Below are 25,317 nucleotides of genomic sequence, written 5' to 3' on the forward strand. Positions count from 1 at the left end.
CCTACTTGCTGCTGCTGGTGCGGCCGTGGCCAATGCCCAGGCATGGCACAGCGGGCGCCCTCCGCGCCCGCCCCCTGCCCAGCTCGGCTCTCTGCTGTTTCCTCCAGCCCGTGGGGAAATCGGCCGCGTTTGCACTCGTACAAGGCAGCAAAACCTCATCCATGTCGTCCCCCCCCACCCGAATGCTGGACTAGATGGACCCTTGGGCTGATCCAGCAGGGCTCTCCTGCCACATTCCCGTCCTTGCATCTCAGACAGGCCAGAGGTTTTCGGTCGGAGAAGACCGGGCTTCAGCCGTGTGCATCTCCAGTTGCAGAGATCTAGGGAGTGAGATGAATGAGCACAGGCTGTCTGCGTTCCGACGACACGCTGATCAAGGGTTGTTTCCCACTCTGTTCCTATTACCACCACCCCCAGTATATGTCCAGGCCTACAGGCTTTGTTCATTGCATACATACACTGTCAGATAGCTGAAACTCCCTCGGCAGTTAAGAAAATGTAAAACCATAGAATATAAGGATGCAGTAATGTATAATATAAAGAAGTTAAGTTTAAAAAAATACAGTGAAACCAGAGTAAAAGCCAGCAGTAGTGCAAAGATCCAAAAATGCACGAACACCGTTTTCTAAAACTTGGACAAAAAGCCTGGGAAAATAAAACAGCCTTTAAAAAGACAGCACCAGAGGCACCAGGCGAGCCTGTCTGGTCAGAGCAGTCCACAAATGAAAAGGCCTCTCTTGTAACTAATCGCCTTGCCTTGTTTGGTGGGAGCACCAGGAGAAGGGCCTCTGAGGATGGTCTTAGGGTGCGGACTGGTATATATATATATATATCCTGCCCTTCTTCACAACGTGCCCAGCTAACAACCTGGGTAGTAATCTAACCTCCAAGTTAGATTACTGCAATGCACTCTACATGGGGCTGCCTTTGAAGACGGTTCAGAAGTTGCAGCTTGTGCAAAATGCAGTGGCCAGAGTGATAACAGGGACCAGAGGGTTTGAACATTTGCATTGGCTGCCTGTATGTTTCCGAGCTCGATTCAAGGTGTTGGTTTTAACCTATAAAGCCGTACACGTCTTGGGACCACAATCCCTCCCGACATGAACCGCCCAGAGAACTTCGGCTATGGGGCGGTATATAAATGTAAAAAATAAATTAAATAAACCCACCCGTACACTTTGCTCAACATCCAAGGTCCTTGTCCTGGTACCTACTCTGACTGAAGCTCAGAGGACGGCAACAAGAGAGAGGGCCTTTTCTGTGGTGGCCCCCCAATTGTGGAACAATCTCCCTGATGAGGCCCGCCTGGTGCCAACATTGTCATCTTTTTGGCGCCAGGTTAAGACTTTTCTCCCAGATGTTTTTGTGATCTTAAATTTTTGTATATTGTTTTTAAATGTTTTTATCCTATGTAAACCACCCATATAGCCTCCGCTATGCAGCGGTATACAAATGTAATAAATAATAATAATATAAAACAATACACTACATAAGCAACATTAAAATCATGATTCTAAAATAACAAATATATGATAAAATACAATAAAACCACCACAACAATCTTTTTTTTAAAAAAAGAAGAAATAGAACACTTGCCTACACTCCCCAAAGCCTGCTCAAATAAATAGGTCTTTAACTGGCACCTACATGACAGCAGCAGAGGAGACAGCTGAAAGAGTTCCATAGCCGGAGTGCCGCTGCAGAAAAGGCCCTACCCTGTGTGGTACTTATACCATCAACATATTATGGTTTGCTTCTTTTTTCAATGTGTATTAAACATATCCAATAGAAATCTCTTGTCTCCTCCCGCTCCAGAAGACTCAACAGTCCCATTGTCTCTTGTTCTCTTATTTGATACATTTATTTTTCATGTTTCATTGAAATCATTTATTGCAATACATTTATTTAATAAAAAATTAATGTATTTTTTTATTCTGCCTCTCAAAGGTGGTTGACTGATCTTTCTTCCTTGCTGCCCTACATGCCTACTGACACCCACCCCCCTTCTTCAAATTCTTCCTCCAAATCCACCTTTTCTGTTGAACCATCAGTCCAGCACAATCCTAAAGAAGGAAGTCCTAGTTTTCGATCCCAGCGGAAGCTGGTTTCAGGCAGCCGGCTCGGGTCGACTCAGCCTTCCATCCTCCCGTGGTCGGTAAAATGAGTACCCAGTTAGCTGGGGGAAAGGTAATAATGGCCGGGGAGGGCAACGGCAAACCACCCCGCTATAAGGCCTGCCAAGAAAACATCAGCGAAAGCTGGTGTCCCTCCAAGGGTCAGTAATGACTCAGTGCTTGCATGAGAGGTTCCTTTCCTTTTCAAGTGGGTACAGGATTGTCCTCTCCTGCTGAAACGAAACCAAAGTGCATGTGATGGCACTGAATGCAAGCTCTTCATCCCCTGTGTTGAATTTTAGATTGTAAAATCCTTGAGGCTGAGAACTGCCTTTTCGTATGTTACTCATGTAAATAAAGAATAATAGATGGGTGTTTAAAAATGGATATTACATTAGCCAGGTGCAAGTTATCTCCTCATTAGTATAGTCTAAACGCCTAAAAAGCATCTTGTACCACATGTACCTGGTTCGATCTATCAGATGTTAGAGGTCTGTAGAGATGCTAGAAGTGGAACACATTAAAATTAATAAAGGGAACATTAAATTCTACTCAGATTGAATAACAAAACTCCCATTGGCTTTAATGGGGCAGGATTGCAGCCAAAGTCTATTATTCATCCAAACTGTTCTTTAGTTCTTAAAATATATCATTTTGCTTATATCCCTCCCGATATGGAGGAGCTCATCCAGTGGCAGCTGGTGGCTCCGATTTCAGTGGGGCAGAGAATCCACTCGGGGTTTTCAGACAGAATCCTAAAGGAGCTATCCAAGGTGTGAATCTCCGTTAGAGTTCTGATTAGTTCTGACTGAAACCCAGAGCAGATTCACTGACCTTGGAGCCAGCAGCCTCATCAGGCATGTGGTTGCCCACTGCATGATCAGAATGCCAGACTACATGGGTCCATGGTTTATTCAGCATTATTCTTCTTAACCTCTCATGCTATCAGCCTGTACTGGTCCCAGATACCAGGACAGTGTCCTGCACAATCTTGGAGTCTTTTTGTGCTCAGCAAGAGGGTGCTCCAGATAAGATAACCCACCTCTGCTCCAGATGTTTCCTGCAATGCTGTTTCAGTCTACAGTCCACAACAGTACTTTGTGGTTTTGTTCTGGAATGTTTTTTTTTACAATGTTATTCTAGCTTCACACCAGCTTTCGTTCTCTGCACCAGATGTAAGGTAATTCTTTGCCCTATTTCTCCCTTACTAACAGTGGTGGATTTGGTGCCAAATTCTACAATGGGCAAAATCAAGTATTTAAAAAGTTATCCTGGATTCTACATTTCCAGCTGCACATGAGGGGTTGTATATCCGAATACTCCCCAACCCTGAAAAAGTCCATATAAAAAGCAACCTTGTCAAGAAAAACAACAACCAACAAGAAGAAGTTGAACTCTTCTCTGGTGGGCTAGTTTTCTATATATTGGTCTCCCCTCTCTCCACATTTTTCTTCATTCAATATCCTACCTGCAGCCCCAAGTGATACAGGCTGGGATACACTTTACCACTTGATTTCAATTTCCTCCTCTTCCTCCTCCTCCAACTGTCACCGCCAGCAGCCATTCCAGGAGGCTGTACTGAGGGAGATGAGAGTGGGTAGTGTGGCCTTTCCATCAGACTGGCTATTTGTTTTCTCTTCCCTCCCCACCGCCTTTTCCTTGTGTGACATGTCTTTTTAGATTGAAAGCCTGCAAGCAGGAACTGTCTTGTTTTACTGTAAGGCACTCCAGGAGCCTTTCTGGCTGAGGAGTTGGGTGAAAATACTAAAATGATTTTGCTAATTGTAGAATTAGCTTTGCTTGGGTTATGTTCCAAGGTATAATCTCCAAAATTTAGGAGGGTTTAAATACCCAAACCCACCCAGTTGGCACTCCCGGCATGCGCCAAGAATCACATACTCTCATTCCAAGTATTACTGCCTCATCCATTCCCCAATAACTCCCTGAAAACTTTATTCTGCCTGCTGTTTTTGTATGCAGCCCTTCAGGGTGTAAGAGGGTGTTTGTTCTTTGAGTAAAAGATACATACAGAAAAACAAGGCTGACCATAGATTCAAATTAAACCATGTCAGGTGTGGCATGCCGTGCGTGGCAGGCAGTGGGCCTGTTCAGACAATGCGTTAAGTCATGGTTAGGCTGCTAACCCTTTTGCAGCAAATGGTTAGTGAGCGTGTTTAAACCGTTATGTAGCCACCATGGTTAGGAATGGTTCACAAAACATGCTAAGTTATGGTTCGCACGAAACACAGCCATAACGTTTAGCTCAAAATGCTTAACCACTGTGGCTTAGGCCTCAGGTAGACTTAAGGTTTATCCTGGGATCATCCAGGGTTTGCCCCTGCCTGAGCACTGGATCCCCTGCGTGTCACCTAGGCCACAGCTAGACCTTTATCCTGGGATCATCCAGGGTTTGCCCCTGCCTAAGCACTGGATCCCCTGTGTGTCACCTACGTGAACAGGTTTGACCCCTGGACGATCCAGGGATAAACCTTAGGTCTAGCTATGGCCCTAGATGAACAGGTTTGACCCCTGGACGATCCAGGGATAAACCTTAGGCTTAGCTATGACCTTAGTGTGTCATCTGAACAGGGTCAGTACATTAAATGGTCCTTTAGTGCTCAGGGACACACAGTGTGGTCTGTGCAGCACCATGTACATCGATGGTGCTATATAAATAAATAATAATAATAATAAATAATAGAGCAGACACCAGACGCATCTGCCTCTCACTCCGACCTGTCCCAGAACTAGAGCAGGGGCTAATAACTAGCAACTTAACACTTGAAGGGAAGGGAATCCTTTGAATACCCTTAGGGGTAGTAGTGATTTACCTTTGGAAGGCAGCAGGGATAGGAATTTTATTAAATAAGCTAAATATGCACATGCAGCACATTCTCCCAAGCTTTCAATGGGTGATTTAGGGTGCAATCCTATGCAAGTTTACACAGAAAAATATCCTACAACTCCCAGCATGCCTCAGCCAGCTGGGGGCATGCTGGGAGTTGTAGGACTTTGTGTGTGCGTCTATACACGCATGGGATTGCACCCTTATTTATTTGTTCATTTCTGCCTGCGTTGTCCTTGTCTTGTTTTCATTTCTTCTTGCTCTTTCCTCTTCTACTATTGTAGCGCTGGCTGCTGTTTTTACCTTTACATTAATCTGCCCTGTTAGGAACGGTTGCATTTTAAAACTTTGTAATCAGCACCGTTTTGTTTCCAAAGCCTTCTCTGACGTCACAGCACCCCCTTCCCTTCCCTTCCCTTCCCCCAGCCTAAAGACGCGTCGGACTCCAACTTCCATCCAACGCAGCCGGCATGGGCGTTGTAGTCCAATACATTCTGGAAGGAAGGAAAGGCTTTTCCCCCTACTTGGAGCTGTCCGTGCGTATGGAAACAGGAGCGTGCGCGCAGGCCGAGACCCGCGCGCGCTGGCGGCAGCGGCGTGAGCGCGCCCAAGCGCGCGCCCGTCTCAGCCGCTGCGGTCGCCCGCCACTTCCATGCGCTGGAGGCCCACCGGCCGCTCGGGTAAGGACCTGGCCGCCGTTGCCCACCTCGCGTGCCCTGGGCAGGTGAGGCGCACACGCAGGCCTGGCGCGCGTCTCCTCCAGGTGCGCGGGGCTCCGCAAGGCGGCCCGCCCGAGCCGAGGGAGGGAGAGAGGGAGCCAGAAGCCCCCTTCCTCCGCGCCTGCTCCGTTTTAGGGCTGCGGGGAAGGCGGGAGGGCGAGCGCTGGGCCGCCTTCTGCGCGCCTCGGCGCAGCTGGGTCCGCTCTCCGTTGCGCTCCCCCGAGCAGCTCCGCCCGGGCGCGCTTGGGCATCTTTGGTGGTAGGCATGCGCGGCGGCGAAAGGCCTGCCTCGGGCACTAATAATAATAATAATAATGATGATGATGATGATGATGATGATGATGATAATAATAGGAGTTGCGCAGAAGCAGGCAAAGCAGCTTGCCCCCAAGCGGGAAGCAGCAAAGGGGTGGCGCTTTTGCATATGCACTTCTTGGCTCCCTGCTGGGAGGGAAGCCCCTGGCCCCAGCGGCAGCCATAGGTCTTTGGCGGCTCTTTTAGGAACACAAGAAGCCGGCTTTAGACCAAATCAGACTGGCAGCAGAGGCTCTCCAGAGAGTATCGGGCAGGATTCTTTCTTAGCCCCACGTGGAGATGCCGGGAATTGAACCCGGGACCTTCTGCATGCGAAGCGGGGGTGGGGGTGGGCTCTTATCATTCTCCTCCCTGGGGGAATTCAGCCCCAGCGTGTCCAGTGAGGTTTTATTGTGTTCAGGATTATTGCAGCCTCTGTTGTGAATCCAGCGGAAGAGCCTCATGCCTCCGCCTCTCCAGTGCGTTCAGCTTCCTGCAGATGTGTGTTGGACTGTAACTCCTGGAGGGCACCAGGTTGGCGAAGGCTAGTGTACTCCCTCCCTCCCTCCCTCCCTAGCAGCAAGGGAGTAGGTACCAGGGGTGGGCAACTAGTGGCCTTCCAGATGTTTGGGCCTACAACTCCCAAAAAGCCTAGCCAGCACAGCCAACGGGGAGGGACAATGGGAGGTGCTTTTTGTTGTGTTTTTAATTTAAACATTTGTATGCTGTCCTATATCATTGGGATCCCAGGATGATGTACAGATAAAATCAATTTGAGCCATTTTAAGCCTCTTTGGGAGAACTTCTCTCTTGGGAGTGATTGCTGCTTCATGAAACACATTTTAGAAATCCAGGAGTTTAGTGTGGCTGAGCCTGGGCGGTAGTGTGTCTACCCCAAAATAAAAGGTAGTCAAAGACAGGAGTTCAGGTCTTGTTAATTTCCCTCCTCCCCATGAGTTTCTGCACGTTTTAAAAAATCACCCTGACAATGCGTGCAGATAACGGTAATAATTATTACATTCATTCTGAAGGTGGCAGGGATGTGGATGAGAAAATGTGGGTTACGCCAGCCCTGCAAAGTAGCCCAGTGTTATTATTCCCATTTTTGCAGGGAGCAGGAGTGTGTGTTAAAGAGTTGTGCATGCCAACTTTGCTGTGTAGTCCAGTGTTGTTACCCAGTCTCCTGGTGTGTTGGCTTTTAGGGAAATAGAGGTGAGGCTGTGAAGTGGATTTTAGCAACAGTGCAATTCATATCTGCGTCTATTATGTGTATCTTAAAGAGCAGAGCCTAGGGGTGGACTGCAAGGTGAGCAGGTAATCCCACTCCCCTGAATTAACCATGCCATTCACACCTGCAATGAACCTTGCCCAAAAGCCGTTAAAAGTGCAAAGGAAGCCAGGAAAAGAATTGAAAGACATTGTGCAGATTTCATGGCCCTTTCTACACCTAAGGGCTATCCCAGGAAAATGGAGGGATTGTCCCTGCCAGGATCCCCTGTGTGGCATTTGGATGCACGGGAACTATTCGGTCGCTCTTGCCAGGGGACTCTGTCGTCACTGAACCTAACAAACTGTGTGTGATATAGTCGACGGTGCTCAACACGTGACACGATAACCAACAGTTTAAATAATCAACTCTGCACAGTGTTGGTTACTTTGGCCGAATAATCAACTGTGGTATGAAAAAGTCCTGGCAGATGACACAAGAACCAACCATTGACTGTTTAACCCACCATTAACTATTTAACTCACCCTTGACTATTTAACCCATCTGAACCAAGTCAGTGTGTAGTTCGCGGGGGCGGGGAGAATGCAGTTCCAAAAGAACACTTCCTGATAAGTTACTGAAGGCGAAGGCTGTCAATGGCTACTAATCCTGATAGCTATGTGCTACCTCCAGTAGCAGAGGTAGTATGCATATATACATCAGTTCCTGGGGAACATGGGTGGGAGGGTGCTCTTGCACTGTGTCCTGCTTGTGGGTTCCTGGTCAACAGCTGATTGGCCACTGTGAGAAATTGCTGGACTAGATGGACCCTTGGACTGATCCAGCAGGGCTTCTGTTATTTTCTTATCTTAACAGTGCTGCAGTGCAAAATTCAGTCCATGCAAAAGTTGTGTTGATAGCTGACATAAAAAGAGGCTGATAACAATGAGAAAAAGTAAAGTCAGTAGTCCAGGCTCCTCTAGACCCCCCCAAACCCTGATTAAGCAGACCCATTTCTCCTTTCCATGCCGGTCTCCACTGCTCCTCTCAAGGGAATGTTCTCCAGTGTTTCCAAGATGGAAATCATTCTAGGAGGGCTAATGTTGTCCCTGTCTTCAAAAAAGGGCAAAAAGGAGGAACCTGGAAACTATAGCGGAAGAACTCTCAGACCCGCTGTCTATTATCTTTGCAAAATCATGGAAGACGGGTGAGGTGCCGGACGACTGGAGGAGGGCTAACGTTGTCCCTATCTTCAAAAAGGGCAAAAAGGAGGAACCTGGGAATTACAGACCAGTCAGTCGGACATCCATCTCTGAGAAAATTTTGGAGCAGATTATAAAGGAGTCAATCTGTAAGCACCTTGAAAACAATGCGGTGATCACTAGAAGCCAACATGGATTTGTCAGGAACAAGTCCTGTCAGACTAATTTGATCTCATTTTTTGATCGGGCAACCTCCCTTGTGTACTGTGGGAATGCTGTGGACGTAATATATCTTGACTTCAGCAAAGCTTTTGACAAAGTGCCCCATGATATTCTGATTAACCAACTAGCTAAAAGTGGGCTAGATGGAACAACTATTAGGTGGATTCACAGTTGGCTACAGAATCGGACTCAAAGTGTGCTTATCAACGGAACCTTCTCAAACTGTGGGGAGGTAATGAGTGGGGTACCGCAGGGCTCAGTCCTGGGCCCAGTGTTCTTAAACATTTTTATTAGTGATTTGGATGAGGAGGTGCAGGGAATGCTTATCAAATTTGCAGACAACACAAAATTGGGTGGGATAGCTAATACTCTGGAAGACAGAAACAAACTTCAAATTGATCTTGATAGGCTGGAGTGGTGGGCTGAAAACAATAGAATGACATTTAATAGGGATAAATGCCAAGTTATACACCTAGGAAAAATAAACAAATGTACAGTTACAAGATGGGGGATACTTGGCTCAGCAATACTACAAGCGAGAAGGATTTTTGGAATTGTTGTAGATCACAAGCTGAGTATGAGCTAACAGTGTGATGTGGCTGCAAAAAAAGCAAATGCTATTTTGGGCTACATTAACAGAAGTATCGCTTCCAAATTGTGTGAGGTACTGGTTCCCTTCTATTCGGCCCTGGTTAGGCCTCATTTTGAGTATTGCATCCAGTTCTGGGCTCCACAATTCAAGAAGGACGCAGACAAGCTGGAACGTGTTCAGAGGAGGGCAACCAGGATGATCAGGGGTCTGGAAACAAAGCCCTATGAAGAGAGACTGAAAGAACTGGGCATGTTTAGCCTGGAGAAGAGAAGGTTGAGGGGAGACATGATAGCACTCTTCAAATACTTGAAAGGTTGTCACACAGAGGAGGGCCAGGATCTCTTCTCGATCCTCCCAGAGTGCAGGACACGGAATAACGGGCTGAAGTTACAGGAAGCCAGATTCCGGCTGGACATCAGGAAAGACTGTTAGAGTAGTACAACATTGGAACCAGTTACCTAGGGAGGTTGTGGCCTCTCCCACACTAGAGGCCTTCAAGAGGCAGCTGGACACCCATCTGTCAGGGATGTTTTAGGGTGGATTCTTGCATTGAGCAGGGGGTTGGACTCAGTGGCCTTATAGGCCCCTTCCAACTCTACTATTCCTTGATTCTATGATTAGGTGTGTGCAGAAGGTAAATCAGGATCAATTGGTAGATTGCTTGACAATTTGCAATAAGTGGAAAGGATTACTGACTCTCAGTAGTTTAACAATAGCAGCAACAAGAAAGCTCCCTCCACCCCTTTCAACTCTACTATTTTATGATTCTAAGTCATGTGACATTGTCAAAGTTATAAGGACAGTGATGCCATAAAAATGACGTTCTTAAGACTGCTGTACAATGTTTATGCATCTGGGTTTTTTGCCCTTCTTGTTCCTATTTGAGGTATCTAACCCTCACTTCAAATATCGTTTATTGGACATCCATGATGCCTCCTGTGTGAAACTCAACTATAACACCTCTTCTGCATTAGTGCTGTCAAATTCCCAGGATTTTCCAAACCTCTCTACACTTTTAAATGTTATGGATCGTGGCGCTAAGCAACAAAGCACACCTACAAGGAAAATGCACTGTGTTGTTATAGCAGTACGCATTATTTATGTGAATTATAACCACGCACTGATGCACAGCTCCCCTCCCTCAGAAAAATTCCTGTGGACACCCATGATTCCAGGGATTGAAACTGGGACTCTTGGCATTCAAAACATGGGTTCTGCTACTTTGGTGTGACCCTTCCTGTTCATGTCTATACTGAAATGAGTGTGTCCTTTGTACCGTAGAAACGCAATGGATACAGCCAGCCACAGCCTGATCCTTCTGCAGCAGCTGAACATGCAACGGGAATTTGGCTTCCTCTGTGACTGCACAGTTGCGATTGGGGATGTCTATTTCAAAGCTCACCGAGCTGTCTTGGCTGCTTTTTCAAACTATTTTAAGATGATATTCATTCATCAGACAAGGTAAGGCCATGCCGGTCTTCTGGGGGCATATCAGGCTGCAATTCCAAACTTGCTTCCCGGTGAGGCTGGCTGGAGCTGTTGGGTTTTACGAGCCTGCCTGTCCTTTAAGATCTTCGGGGGAAGCCCTTCTCTCAGTCCCACCACCATCACTGGCGCGCCTGGTGGGAATGTGGGAGAGGGCCTTCTTGGTGGCTGCTCCACTGCTCTGGAACTCTCTTCCCAAGAAAGCTAGACTGGCTCCCTCCTTGATGTGCTTTCGGAGGCAGGCAAAAACATCTTTGTTCCAGCAGGCCTTTGGCAAATAAAATTGTCATGTATTTTAAATGTTTTAATATTGGAACATATTTAGTATATTTTTAACTTTTGTTTATTGCTATTCATAGGTTTTAAATGTATATGTTTTAAATTTTGTAATGCTGTGTTGAGGCCAAGCATTGGACAAAAGGCGGGATACAAATATAATTATAATAATAATTTATTATTATTACTATATTGTTGCATTTATATCCTGCCCTTTTTCCTCTTGTAAGGATCCCAAGGCCGCCTCCTCTCCATTTTATCTTCCCAACAATCCTGTGAGGTAGATTAGGCTGAGATTTAGTGACTGGTGGTCCAAGTCACCAAGTGAGCTTCATAGTTGAGCGGGGACTAGAACCCGGATCTCCTGACAACACTCTACCTCCTAGTTCTTTTGCTACAAATCTTATGTCTGCCTTCTCCCTCAGATAAACGAAGCTGTCCTGTGATGTGCTTACTTAACTCTCGTTTTTGTTTCAAGCAGCGAATGCATAAAGATTCAGCCGACAGATATCCAGCCCGACATATTTAGCTACCTGCTACATATTATGTACACCGGAAAAGGACCCAAGCAAATGGTCAACCATGCCCGGCTGGAGGAAGGCATCCGTTTCCTGCACGCCGACTACCTTTCCCGCATGGCGATCGAAATGAACCAGATGCTCTCGCCGGAGGCTGTGCCATCTTCAAACTTGTACGGGATCCAGATCTCCACCGCGCATAAAACTGTCAAGGAAAACCTGCAGGCGAAAGACAGCGTCACGGGTCTCGGAAGCAGGACTGCCAGCCAAGGGGACCACCCTCAGCTTCAGCTCTCTCTGGCTATCGGGCTCGACGAGAGCTCTTTGGACCAGCAAATTTCTCATCCTTCTGTCCAGGCAGCCGTGAAACCTGCAGAGGAGCTTGCAAACCCACCTGTGACGATCAAACAGGAGAAGACTGACCCGGAGCCGGTGGTGTCCCAGAGTCACACCTCATCCTCCCCAGAGGTCAGGGGTTCGGTTTTTCCTAAAGCTAACCTCAAAGTCCATTTATGTCAGTACTGCGGGGAGCATTTTGAGTCCCGGAGTAATTTACGTGAACACCTGTTTACTCACGTGTCAGGATCGTTGCCATTTGGGGTCCCGGCCTCGATCCTGGAAAGCAACGACCCCAGCCAGCTCCAGTCCCTGAGTGAGAACTGCGAAGCTGTCCGGGGTCACCGGCTGGGCCCCTTCCTCCGGAAAGAGAACGAGCGCCATTCGGAGCACCCTGCCCGCGGCAACCTTGATCCGTTGCCCATTGGCCAGTTGTCACTGGTGTCCAAAGACTCCGAGCCCGTGGAGTTAAACTGCAACTTTTCCTTCTCACGGAAAAGGAAAATCAGCTGCACGGTCTGCGGCCACAAGTTCCTCCGGAAGAGCCAGCTGCTTGAGCACATGTACACCCACAAAGGTAAACACTTCAAATTCGGCCGATGCCAGAGGCTCGGCAACGCAGTGGCCTCCAAGTTTCAGCCGTATGGCGACAGCTGGACTCAAAGTGTGGTGAAAAGCGCCACCACCCTCTCGCAAGCCCATGTGGATTCACAAAACGGGTCGGATCCTGACCTCTCTCAAGAGAGCATTGACACCATCCTGGTTGAATAGCGTCTTCCTTCTCCATTGTCCTTTTGATTGTATGTGCTTTTAGGCTGTGGATGTGTGCATAAATCTCCGTGTCTGTTTCACTACTGTTGAAGGTGTGTTAGTACAGAAGAAGAGCCGTGCTGGATTAGACCAAAGGCCTATCTAGTCCCGCATCCTGCTTCCCCCAATGGCCAACCAGATGTCTGTGGGAAGCCCACAAGTTTAACATGAGTGCAACGGCACCCTCCCGCTCATGTTCCCCAGCAACTGACGTTCAGAGGCATGCTATGCCTCTGATACTGGAGGGAATATATTGCAACCCTAACTAGTAGCCATTGGTAACCCCTTCCTCTATGAATTTGTCTAGTCCCCTTTTAAAGCCATCCAAGTTGGTGGCCATCACTGCGTTATGTCTTGTTTCATGTTCTTCTTTTCATGCTAAAAAGCTCCGTTTTAGCTCAGACTTCTCCAACCTGGTGCCCTCTAGATGTTTTGGACTACAATCCCCAAAATTCCTGACCGTTGGCCATTCTGGCTGGTGCTGATGGGAGTTGAAGGCCACAGCTAGACCTAAGGTTTATCCTGGAATCATCCAGGGTTCACCCCTGCCTGAGCACTGGATCCCCTGTGTGTCACCTAGATGAACAGGTTTGACCCCTGGATGATCCAGGGATAAACCTTAGGTCTAGCTATGGCCGAAGTCTACTCTAGCCTATCTTACTGGGTTGGTTGCATGGCTGTGTTTGATGTAATTACATCAATATCAGCTTCATAAAGTGTTGTGAAATGCAAACGAAACCACCAAGTGCATGGATAGAGGCCATAGCATTGCATGCAGAGGATTCTATGTTCAGGCCCTGGCTTTCTCCAGTCAACAGGAACCCAGGTTGCAGGGAAAGATCTCCACCTGAACCAGAGGAAACTATGGCCAGTCCAAATAAATATTAGATGGGCCAAGGGGCTGATTCATAAAACAGTTTCATGTGTTCACAAGAGCAGATATTCCCAGATGTTTTCAGACATGGAGTTTGTATAGGGATATCTTTTGTGTAGCATTTTGTCCCCTTTTGACTCTTCCCCCCCCATTACCTTTTACAAGTTACAGCTACCTAGATTTCAATTAAATATAAGGAAAAGCTGCCTGACAGTAAGTTCTGTACAACGGTGGAACAGTCTACTTACAGAGGTTGTGGGTTCTTCATCTCTGGAGGTTTTTAAGAAGGGGCTGGACAGCCACCTCTCATGGATGGTTTAATTGGTTTTCTTGCATATGGCAGAGGGTTGGACTACATGATCCTCCCATGAGCTCCTTCACATTTTGATGATTCTAAGTATTCAGATATCAAACTAGGAAGATGAGAGGTGAGGAAGTGGCCTTTCTTATAAATGTCGCAGTGCTTGTAAAAGGAGAAAGTTGTAGCGAGCATCCCAAGTTGGGCTTCAGAATAAAAATTAAATACATTTAAAAGTACATAGGATTTCTATTTATTTTTATACCATTTTTAAATAGGGCTACGGTGTTCAGCCAGTTAACAGTTGATTAATTAAAAGATGTCCTGGATTAGTCAAGTAGCAGAATGTTTTTGTTTTTAATTATGTTTAATAGAAAGCCTTACAAAACTGGAGATGGGGGGAAGATCACAAAGACTCCGACTTGGAAAAAGAAAGCGATCTTTTTTTTGCTGCAGAACAAATGTTTTTATTTACATCTGTATTGAATGCAATAATTGATGAAAACATATACAATCACTCAACTCACATTTCTTTAACCAGGTGACAGTTGTAGTTTTCTTAAGGGACCTCATAGCCCCCTTTCTATAGGAAGCTGAGTTACAGCAGGTTAGCTATTTGTTCATCTAGCCCAGTATTGCCTGTTCTGACTGGCAGCAGCTTTTCAGGGTCATCTCAGGCAGAGAACCTTTCCCGTCACCTGCTGCCTGATCCTTTTAATTCATGGGTGGCACAAAGAAGGCATACATGTGAAAGAGGAGGTGGGGATTCCACACGTCGTACTGAGGGCGCTTCCATGCGCCCCCAGTGCACCCCTAAAGCGATCGTGTAGCTTGCCTTTCGAAGAGACGAGGAAGAGGCGTCCTTGCCGCCGCCGCCGCCCACCTTGGGCAGCGGCAAGGACGCCTCTTCCTCGTCTCTTCGAAAGGCAAGCTACACGATCGCTTTGGGGGCGCATGGAAGCGCCCTCAGTACGACGTGTAGAATCCCCCGGTATGAATCTCTATGGATATTCTCTCCTCTTCGGAAAAGAATTATGTCAAGCGGCCTGAATTATTCATTCCTGACGCCATCTGGTGGACCTTGGAGTATCCATGGCCTGCTCCATCATAGGTCACAGAAAAGTAATCTCCAAATGGTATCCCTGGGGCACATGAGTATCTTATGAGAAAAGAGTGGATTAAAGCCCAAAACATTAACACACAATTGAAACTGCCTCCACTGCACACTCAGGCCTCGCAGCTTTCCAAATAGCCTTTGTTCAGCATCTCTGCTTTGGATGCGATTGGATCATTAAATCACTCGTGATGGAGAGAACTTGGAAGAGACTTCCCATTGCATCTCTGGATGAGTCACTGCTCTGCTTTTGGGTTCTTCCAGTCATTAGGCATGCTCAGATCTGCTTGCCAAATCGCAAACACGGAGCCCTCTGTTACACACTCTAAGTCTAAAATAAGCCTTTTTGCATTTACAATTGACTGTTTTTCTAAATTCAGGAGAACCGTGTTATTGGACGTTTGGGAAACTGTTGGAAACTGGCTGTAGGCTGTTTTATTAGGGGACTCGGAGCACAGGTGGGGGTTGGATTAGAATTCAGTGTTTCTTAACTTGGGGCCCTCTAGATAATTTGGAGTACAATTCCCATCAGCCCCAGCCAGCATGGCCAGTGATCAAGAATGATAAAATGGGAATTATAGTCCAAAATATCTGGAGGGATCCAGGTTGGTGCATCCACCCACGAAAAGGCACGCAAGTTCAATGGTAGCTGGATAGCTGGCTAAATTAAAAACTCTTGCTAGCCTCAGATGTGCTAGATAGTGTGTGTTAATTTATCCTGTGTATGAATTAATAGTTGCTAACCGTTAATTTAAGGTTAATGTTGCCTAAAACATTTCTCTCCCATTAAGATTATAGATGTAGATTCTCTCTAATGTTTATATTCAAAAAACAGCCAGGGCTGGTGCTACCATAGAGGCCACTCAGGCGGCCGCCTAGAGCGCCAAGTTAAGAGGGGCACTGCGCGCCGCACAGCACTCACTGACTGTGAGCCAGCCCGGCCCAAGGATTCAGCTGAGCTTAGGCAGGCGAGATGGCGCCCTGCGCCCAGCCAAAAGAAAGCCAGGGATGCTGGGGACAGCTCCACGTTCGGACTTCTGCCTGGAAGCCACCCTCCCAGAGCCACTCTAGCTGCCTGGAAGCTGCTCTCCCAGAGCCGGGAGGCCGCCACTGCCACCAGAAGAAGAAGCACGTGGCAAGCTTGACCCTGGCCCAAGCCAGCCTCTGCCTTACTCCCGAGGAAAGGGCACTGGGTCGCCTCGCCTCTCTCCTCAAACAGGCTGCGATGTCCAGGCAGGTGGGCAAGCAGGACTCCGTTCCCCCAGGAAAGCTAGGGACTTGTGGACTCCTCGCAAGGCAAACTCTCCTGCTTCCCGATCCTGTGCACGTGGATCAACGGGACTTGCATCTGAGAAAGCATTGCACAGGGAGCCACCAGTGCGGCCTGATCCGCCTATGCCTCCTTACTCGGAAGCCTTAAACGTGCGGAGGGGATCAGGATGCCAGGCTGCATAGCGGGTTGCGTTCACACGGAAGTAAGTCTCGGTGAATTCCAGACGGCTCGGTCCCAAATCGAAGTGAGCCAGTCCCAGCTCTCTACTCGGCGCACACGTTCAGACTTCCGTGCAATTTGTGTGTGTGTGTGTGTGCAAGTAGCTTGCCTTGCCTAGGGCGCAAAATAGTCTGGCACCGGCCCTGAAAACAGCCTCCACTTTTAAGTTCTCCACTCTTGTTTTTTTATTTAAAACAACGACCTGAGGAATAAAACTATAATCTTTTGAATCAACTCACTGTGTGCTGGTGTTCATTCTCATGCTTTTTGCTTTTCTGTAGATGCTTTCACTGGATAATCATATAACTGGTTTTCTGCAGAATTATGGGTTTTCATGCTGATTCAGCAGCAGAATTTGGAACTGCGTCGCCTGATTGGTTAACTGATAAGGAGGCTTAGGCTTGTCTCCGTCACTCCCTGGGGGCCATAGCTCAGTGGTAGAATACATGTTTTGCATGCAGAAGGTCCTGGGTTCAGTCCCTGGCAGCTCCATCTAAAAAGTTTAGGTAGCAGTGATGCAGAAGATTTTTCTGCCTAAGACAGAAGGCTGCCTTGAGGCCCAGTATTGGGCAAAAGGCGGGATACAAATAAAAAGAAGAAGAAGAAGAAGAAGAAGAAGCAGAAGAGAAGATCCTGAATGGCTGCTGACAGAATATACCAGAGGGTCCCCAATGCACCACTCATAGCCACTTCCAACAGCACTTATGAAGCTATCCCCTCCCTGATCCCTTCAAAAACATGGCAATCTTCTTTCTCTCCCTTTCTAGCCCCTAGCCTTACTATTTCCCTTTCACCCCGTGCCTTACCGTTCCCCCCCTCTCCTTCCCAACTTTTAGCTTCGCTCTTGCCCTTCCCATCTCTTTACCTTGCTGTTTCTCATCACTCACAGCCTCTAGCCTTATTTATTTATTTATTGCATTTTTATACCGCCCAATAGCCGAAGCTCTCTGGGCGGTTCACAGCCTTGCTCTCTCTCTATCCCCGTTTCCCCCTCTCTCCTGGCTTTTAACTTCATTGTGTCTCTCCCCAAATATTCTCGCAATAAAATCACACTCATAAGAGCACGGGAGATGCCCTTCGTGGGACCAAAAGCCTATCCGCTCTAGGACAGGGACAGAAGCATTTCTTGCCCTTGTATTGAAGCTTCTCTGGTTTCTCACTTCAGCCTCTACCTACAGGTTGCAGCGCCCAGGAATGTCCTCTGAGGCAAGGAAGTAGCGATGTGAAGGCCCGGAAAAACCCCAGAAAAATTCAGGAAAAAAACGTTTTTTTCCGTTTTTTTCCGAAGCCTCTTGTTTTTTTTCTGAAAAATTGGAAAAATTGGAAAAAAATAAAAAATGGATTACAGGATGTTTTATTTTAGCATGATGAATAAAATGTTTAAGACAAGATATTCAGATATTTACTTCTCCAAATGATTTCTAAAATCTGTACAGTATCAGATTATTACAATGTCGTGCACCAAGGACAAGCAAATCCTAGGTTGCAAACTGAGACTACAACTCTCAAATGCAAGGGGAAGATGCATTTCTGCCTCTAGGGGGCACTGCCACTGAAGCAGAGACTGAAACTAATACTGAAGGTCAGAAAATGAGTCTGGTTAAATTTCATACATATTAATTGAATCTTGGTTTCCCCCCCCCTTTTTCTCAGTTCTTTTTATGGGAATGGGTGCTTTATGTCTTGACAATGGAGGACTAGCGGAAACAGAAATAATTTTCTTTGTTACTAATGTTGGTGGTTTCTTCTGTTGTTGTTTTAAATTGATTTTTTGCCTGCTCATAAACTGGCAGAACCAAAGAAGTTCCTAACCGTTCAGGAGCTTGTAGCTCCATTTGTTACTAAAAAAAAGTAAAAAAAAAAAGTAAAGTAAATTTGTAATAATAGTTTGAATACACTGTACTTTTAATATACCAAATGTAATAATTTTATGCCAAACCCACTTGGACATAATTACATTTTATGTTGCTAATGTAACAAAGTGACTTTCAATCTGTAAAAAGTGCTAATATTGCATTATTTCAATTTTTCCAAAAATTTCCTGTTTCCCCCCCAAAAAAACCCCAGGAAAAAAACGTTTTTTTCCCCATGGCTTCAAAATTTCCGGAAATTTTACATCTCTACAAGGAAGCAGGTAAGATAAGCAGCTGACACTCACTCAACCCATGTGGGAAGCAGTACATTACGGGCATTTGTGCAGAACAGGGATGTAAAAAGCACAGCCCTTCAGGTGTTGTCGGGCAGCTGACAGAGGGGGGGAAAGGTGTGTGTGGGGGGGAATACTTTAGGAATGGGCTCTCCTTTTCCCACAGCATCCTAGAAATATTTCATGGCTGGTGGATTGCATCTCACAGCACCAAACCCATTCTGTTAATAAACCTCCCAAGTTTTATTTATACAAAGACCTCTCTTCCAGAGCTCTCTCAGGCGCCTGCTCAGAGCAGTTTTCACTCTCTTTTTTTCACCTGGATTTTCTCTGAAAATGTTCCAAGTAACTGAGTGTGGGATGAGGAGAAGAGCTAGGAGCCAAGATTTCTGGATGGGTGGGTGGTTTGAGAACTGAAGTTTCTGGGAAGAGTGTTGGTTTTGTCTGCTCAAAGCAGATGCCTCTGAAATACTCTTGGGCAGAAGTTGGATTTGAGTGAGTAAGTGAGTGAGTGGTGTATGTAAGACTGACTTCAATGGTAGGTATAGTTGGGCACCAGCCAAGAGCCCACTCTAGAGCAGGGGCCCACTGACAAAGAGCACCCTGGAGTTGCTGCTCCTCTTCACCATTGCAACCTGCTTGTTCACCTGCTTCTCACTCTGCTCCTTCCTTTGATCTGTCCTGAATCCAGTGCAACTTGACTTCCCCTCCCCAAGCCATGTTGCATCTCTCTAACCCAACTAGTATGTGGTGGGTGTGTCATCTGCGGCCAGCCTAAGGACATTTGTACATGAGGCATTTATCGTGTGATTGTGACTGTTAACTCACAGAAGTTCGTGAGTCCTTTTCATGACGTCGTCAACCTTCAGTGCCTCTCCCATCGATTATAAGCTTTAGTCCGCATTTTATAAATTGAGGAAAATGGAGTAATAAATATAAAGTGTCATCAAAGAAGTAGTGTACTTCCAGAATAGTGCGACATTGCAGCACTAGTATCTGCTGGCCATAGAAATAAAACATGGAACTTGCCCACAAAGGAAATGGGGAGGGGGGAAGCACATGTATTGTGCTGATCGTAATCCCACAAAGACTCCAGAAAATGGAGCCCCAGTAAAGGTGCGGAATTTCCCCTTTAAAGTAGCGAAACTCTTAAGTTTGCCTTTGAATGCAAATGTGGTGTCTCTGAGGCCTTAGCTAGACCTAAGGTTTATCCCAGGATCGTCCCGGGGTCATCCCTGTTCATGTAAATGACACACGGGATCCCGGGAGCAGGCAGCGACGATCCCGGGATAAACCTTAGGTCTAGCTAAGGCCTGAGCCTCCATCTGCAGCATTCCTAAGTGTTAGAACTTTATAAACCAGAAGGTGGCAGCAAAGGTTCAAATTGACAGTTTTCTTTTTCTAAGAAAATTGTGAACTTGCCAGTTGTAAACTTTACTGAGGACCTTTCTCCCGCCCTTCCTCCTCCTCTGTTCCTCCCACTGCTCTTCTACCGCATGCTGTGACACATAAACGTGACTCACTGAGATTTATGAGGGAATTTTAAACATGTGTCAGAAGAGCATGAAGAGGGGGCGGGAAAGAGAGAACTTTTCAAAACACCCACCCACCAGCGAGGTGAACAGTACTTCAAAGTATTTCTTTTGGAGTGAAATGACAAGGAAATACAGTAAAAGTTCTGAGTGCTCCCTTCATGCTAAACTATTTCACCCTGGCCACAAATTTCTCAATTATTTGACCCTGCCGAAAATTCCCTAACTTTGCTGGGTTGGCTGACAATGCGGCATATCTCAAGAGCATCAAAAGGAGGAGCCAGAGGGGAAAGTGCTTTAAAAAGAACAGGAGAATGAAGGGTTTTTAAATAAATACAGAAGAAAAGCCCTGCGGGATAGGCCTATCTGGAGGCCTTTCTAGTCCAGCATTCTGTTCCCACAGTGGCCAACCAGACGCCTGTGGGAACTGGGCATGTTTAGCCTGGATAAGAGAAGTTTTGAGGGGAGACAAGATAGCACTCTTCAAAAACTTAAAAGGTTGTCACACAGAGGAGGGCCAGGATCTCTTCTCGATCCTCCCAGAGTGCAGGACACGGAATAACGGGCTCAAGTTAAAGGAAGCCAGATTCCGGATGGACATCAGGAAAAACTTCCTGACTGTTAGAGCAGTACGACAATGGAATCAGTTGCCTGGTGAGGTTGTGGGCTCTCCCACACTAGAGGCTTTCAAGAGGCAGCTGGACAAGCATCTGTCAGGGATGCTTTCGGGTGGATTCCTGCATTGAGCAGGGGGTTGGACTCAATGGCCTTGTAGGCCCCTTCCAACTCTACTATTCTGTGATTCTACGACATGAGTGCAACAGCACCCTCTAGCCAATGTTTGTCAGCAACTAGTATTCATAGACACGCTCTGGACGTTGAGGGAAATAGAATACCATATTTCTTCGATTCTAAGATGCACTTTTCCCCCCATATAAACATCTCTAAAAACGGGGTGCGTCTTAGAATTGCGGGTGCATTTATTATTTCTTAGAATCAAAGCTTTTTTTCTGTTGGTGGTACTGAAATTAGTGTGCGTCTTACAATCGATGGCATCTTACAATCGAAGAAATACGGTAATCTTCCGCAACTTGGTGCCCTCTGGGTCTGGTGGATTAAAACTCCCAGAATTCCTGTCCATTGGCCATCCTGACTGGGGCTGGAGACAGTTGAATTCCAAAACATCTGGAGGGAACCAGGTTGAGGAATACTTCAGGACTAGTAGCCATTGACAGCCTGCTCCTCCAGGAGTATGTCTAACCCCCTTTAGAGCTGTCCACGTTGGAGCTTCAGTGGTAGAGGTTCACGCTTCAAGTCCTTGAAAGGTTCTCACACAGAGGAGGGTCAGGACCTCTTCTCGATCCTCCCAGAGTGCAGGACACGGAATAACAGGCTCAAGTTCCAGGAAGCCAGATTCCGGTTTGACTTCAGGAAAAACTTCCTGACTGTTAGAGCAGTATAACAATGGAACCAATTCCCTAGGGAGGTAATGGGTTCTCCCTCAAGCATTCAAGAGGCAGCTGGACAGCCATCTGTCAGGGATGCTTTAAGGTGGATTCCTTCATTGAGAAGTGGGTTGGACTTGATGGCCTTGTAGGCCCTTTCCAACTCCACTATTCTATGATTCTATGAGCTAAAAAGTCCCCAATGTAATATTTTCTCTTAGGGGAGTTGCTCCGCCCCCTTGATCATTTCAGTTGCCTTTTTCAGCGCCTTTTCCAGCTCTACAGTATCCTTTTTGAGGTGTATTGAAACTTCAGGAGTCCAGCTGCAACAGCTATGCTGAGCCACTGATTTTATCACACCTCTGAAAACACATACGGTTTAGGGTAGAGACATATGGCTAGGAAGATTCTGTTTCCCTCTCTAATCTACCGTGCTGCATTTTAAAGTGTTTCCTGCTTTATAAACTGGACCTGGATTGAAACATCACAGAAAGTTGCACCCTACTTTCAACTCGACTGAAAGAAATCTGTGAATGCTGCACAGCCGAAGGAGAGGACAAGAGCAGGTGTATCCCACTGGGGATACTGAGAGATCAGCCGCCTGGCTCTTCCTCAGCTATTACCTAGCTGCTGCTCCATTGGGTTACCTGAACCATTTCCATCCCAGTAAGTCATTATAAGAACTCTAATTTTAAGAACTGGTGTCAGAATTTGCTTTATTCCTCCTCCCTCCTGAACTCACTTTCCTTTTGTGCTTTGTCTTTTAGATTGCAAGCATATGGGCAGGAACTGTTTGGTTTATACTGAATCTAAATCTTGTCGATTTTTCCTGTATAATATTGCCAGGATTCAATCATTTTTGTCTGTCTCTTCTGCCAAAACGCTTGTTCATGCACTGGTTATTTCACGGTTGGACTACTGCAACCTTCTTCTCTCTGGCCTTCCTTCTTCTCACATCAGTCCGTTGGTTTCTGTTCACCACTCTGCCGCAAAGATCATCTTCTTGGCTCGCCGCTCCGACCATGTTACTCCGCTTCTGAAATCTCTTCATTGGCTTCCAATTCACTTCAGAATCCAATATAAACTTCTCCTGCTGACCATCAAAGCTTTTCACGGTCTAGCTCCTTCCTATCTCTCCTCTCTCATCTCACACTATTGCCCCGCTCGTGCTCTTCGCTCCTCTGATGCCATGTTTCTCGCCTGCCCAAGGGCCTCTACTTCCCTTGCTCGGCTTCGTCCATTTTCGTCTGCTGCCCCTTACGCCTGGAACGCTCTTCCAGAACATTTGAGAACTACAAGTTCAACCGCAGCTTTTAAAGCTCAACTAAAAACTTTTCTTTTTCCTAAAGCTTTTAAAACTTGATGTTGTGCAGACTTTATACTGTCAGTTTTACCCTACCCTGTGCCTGCTTACCCTACCCTGTACCTGTTTGCATTCTCTTCCCCTCCTTATTGTTTTACTATGATTTTATTAGATTGTAAGCCTATGAGGCAGGGTCTTGCTATTTACTGCTTTACTCTGTACAGCACCATGTACACTGATGGTGCTATATAAATAAATTATTATTATTATTATTATTATTATTATTATTATTATTATTATTATTATTATTTAAACTGCTCTGGGAGTCTTTTTGGTTTCAGACCTGGATAAAAATGTTTCAGATACATATATAAATATGAAATGACTTGTATTTAGAGGTACAAATTTATATTTGTACAAGGGAGAGGGCCTTCTCAGTGATGGCCCCCGACTACGGAACGAGCTCCCCACTCCAGCCTGCCTGGTGCCAACATTGTCATCTTTTTGACTCTACTGCCCTCTCCTCCCAGTCATTTAATGGCAAATGATGGGGCTCTGATGTCAGCTGTCTTAAGTAAGTCCATTATCGAAATTGTTTACTGAAATTGTTTTCAGCTATTTAAATTGTTTTAAATTTTGTACCTTAAAAACTTTTAGACTACGTTTTGTTATAATGTTCCATTATAACTGCCCAGAGAGCTTCAACTATTGGGCGGTATAGAAATGAAAAAATTAAAATAAATAATAACATAAAATAAATATAATGTTTATAATGTTGTAGTTTTTGTAAATTGTTGTGAACTGCACAGAGAGCCTCGTGCTACTGGGTGGTATAGAAAGGAACAAAATAATAAATATAATATATTTGAAGTATTGCAAATCAACGATTCTGATAGCTCAGTTGGGGTAGGTGGGTGGAGGGAACTTCCTTGTTGCTGCTATTGTCAAACTACTGAGAGTCAGTAATCTTTGCCACTTATTGCAAATTGTCAAGCAATCTACCAATTGATCCTGATTTACCTTCTGCACACACCTGCTCATGATCCAAAGCAGCATGCAATCAAACTCAAAATATACTAAACAAAAACAAGACAATAAGCAAAACAGTTGCAACGTAATGCAATGGAACCAAATAATCCAAAAATTCAGGATGCAAAAATTAACCCACATTTATTAAGCTGGATTAATTGACTCTCCCGCATACATATAACTGAAAGGGAAGTGTACCATTAATCAGCCCAGCCCTTCCTATAGCCATAGACATTAATAGTTCCATAACAATATCACCTGCTAAGGACATGAACGAAAGTGTTTCTTGGTTTCCAAAAGCACATTCTCTTCCCAACTGGTTGTTTGCTTTCTTTGTAATTTGCATCTTTAGAAGCTGTTCTCCAAGGCTTTTCTTCACCCACCCCCACCCCCACAGCGCTCTTTGTGTTATCACACAATGTCGTTGAGAGGCGGTGATGAATTGCTCCAACCGTTTCATTGTTCAGTCCATTTCCAGGAACAGTGCTTTAGTATGATTTGCACGCATAGCTTGAACTCCCTTCTTTCTCTCTCGGATGCTCACCTTTAAATTTGAAGGACTTGTAAGAAAAGGGTGTGTGCATGTGCACGAGATGTTTGCAACACACCCATGGAGAATTGGTATCATCAGCAACAGAAAGGAGAAAGGGCTGCAATCTATACACACATCTGAGAGCAATCCCCATTGAACTCAACAGCACATGTTTCTGAGTAGGTATGTGTATGATTGCAGTGTTATAGACAACCAAACCTCTTTGATTTAAAACACACACACACACACACACACCGATTTACAAGTTACTGAAATGGATAGTCTTGACAAAGTGCAGGAGCCACCTTAATTCCAGAATCTTTAACCTCCAGAGCCGTACCATTTCAGAATGCAGATGAGAGATTGCTCAACTCCCTTATTAAAAGCAAAAACAAACTGCACGCAGAGAGAAAACTAGCATGCCGCTGAGATACTGAGGCTCGAACCAGAGCCAACGAACATGCAAGCCCGCCACCACATAATCCGCATTCTGAAGTGGTACACTCACAGGGAGGGATGTACCGTGTGATGCTTTGTTTACAATGTACACTGGACCTGCATCAAACCTTTAGTTCGTATCACTCAGGTTGTGTGTTGGCTAAATTTCAGTGTTGGCCTTTTCAGTGTTGGCCCCCCAATTGTGGAATGATCTCCCCGACGAGGCTCGCCTGGCACCAACATTGTTATCTTTTCGGCGCCAGGTCAAGACTTTTCTCCCATGCATTTAACAACATATGCTGAGCATTTTTATTTTCTTAACTGACCCCAGAATAGTTTGTTTTTAAATGAATATTGTGTTTTTATGCTTTTAAATTTTGTATATTTGTTTTTAATGTTCATGTTATTAATCTGTAAACCGCCCAGAGACTTTCGGCTATGGGGCATTATATAAGTGTAATAAATAAATAGATAAATAAATAACTTGGCTTCAT

At 45.8% G+C, this 25,317-nt stretch overlaps 1 protein-coding gene across 3 annotated transcripts; it reads left to right on the plus strand.

Moving 5' to 3' along the window:
* The first annotated feature begins 5,586 nt into the window (after positions 1-5,586).
* ZBTB25 (zinc finger and BTB domain containing 25) lies at positions 5,587-14,527 on the plus strand. Of its 3 annotated transcripts, none has more exons than XM_063118148.1 (3): positions 5,587-5,639; positions 10,477-10,656; positions 11,438-14,527. In XM_063118148.1, the coding sequence occupies exons 2-3, from the start codon at positions 10,484-10,486 to the stop codon at positions 12,579-12,581; spliced, it is 1,317 nt and encodes a 438-aa protein (XP_062974218.1). In that variant the 5' UTR covers positions 5,587-5,639; positions 10,477-10,483; the 3' UTR covers positions 12,582-14,527. The 3 variants fall into 3 exon arrangements, with proteins under 3 accessions (XP_062974218.1, XP_062974219.1, XP_062974217.1); XM_063118149.1 differs by lacking the exon at positions 5,587-5,639 and adding an exon at positions 8,512-8,530; XM_063118147.1 differs by lacking the exon at positions 5,587-5,639 and adding an exon at positions 8,672-8,835.
* Positions 14,528-25,317: the final 10,790 nt, after the last annotated feature.

The sequence above is a fragment of the Elgaria multicarinata genome, chromosome 2 (genome assembly GCF_023053635.1).
Source record: "Elgaria multicarinata webbii isolate HBS135686 ecotype San Diego chromosome 2, rElgMul1.1.pri, whole genome shotgun sequence".
Taxonomy (NCBI): Eukaryota; Metazoa; Chordata; class Lepidosauria; order Squamata; family Anguidae; genus Elgaria; species Elgaria multicarinata.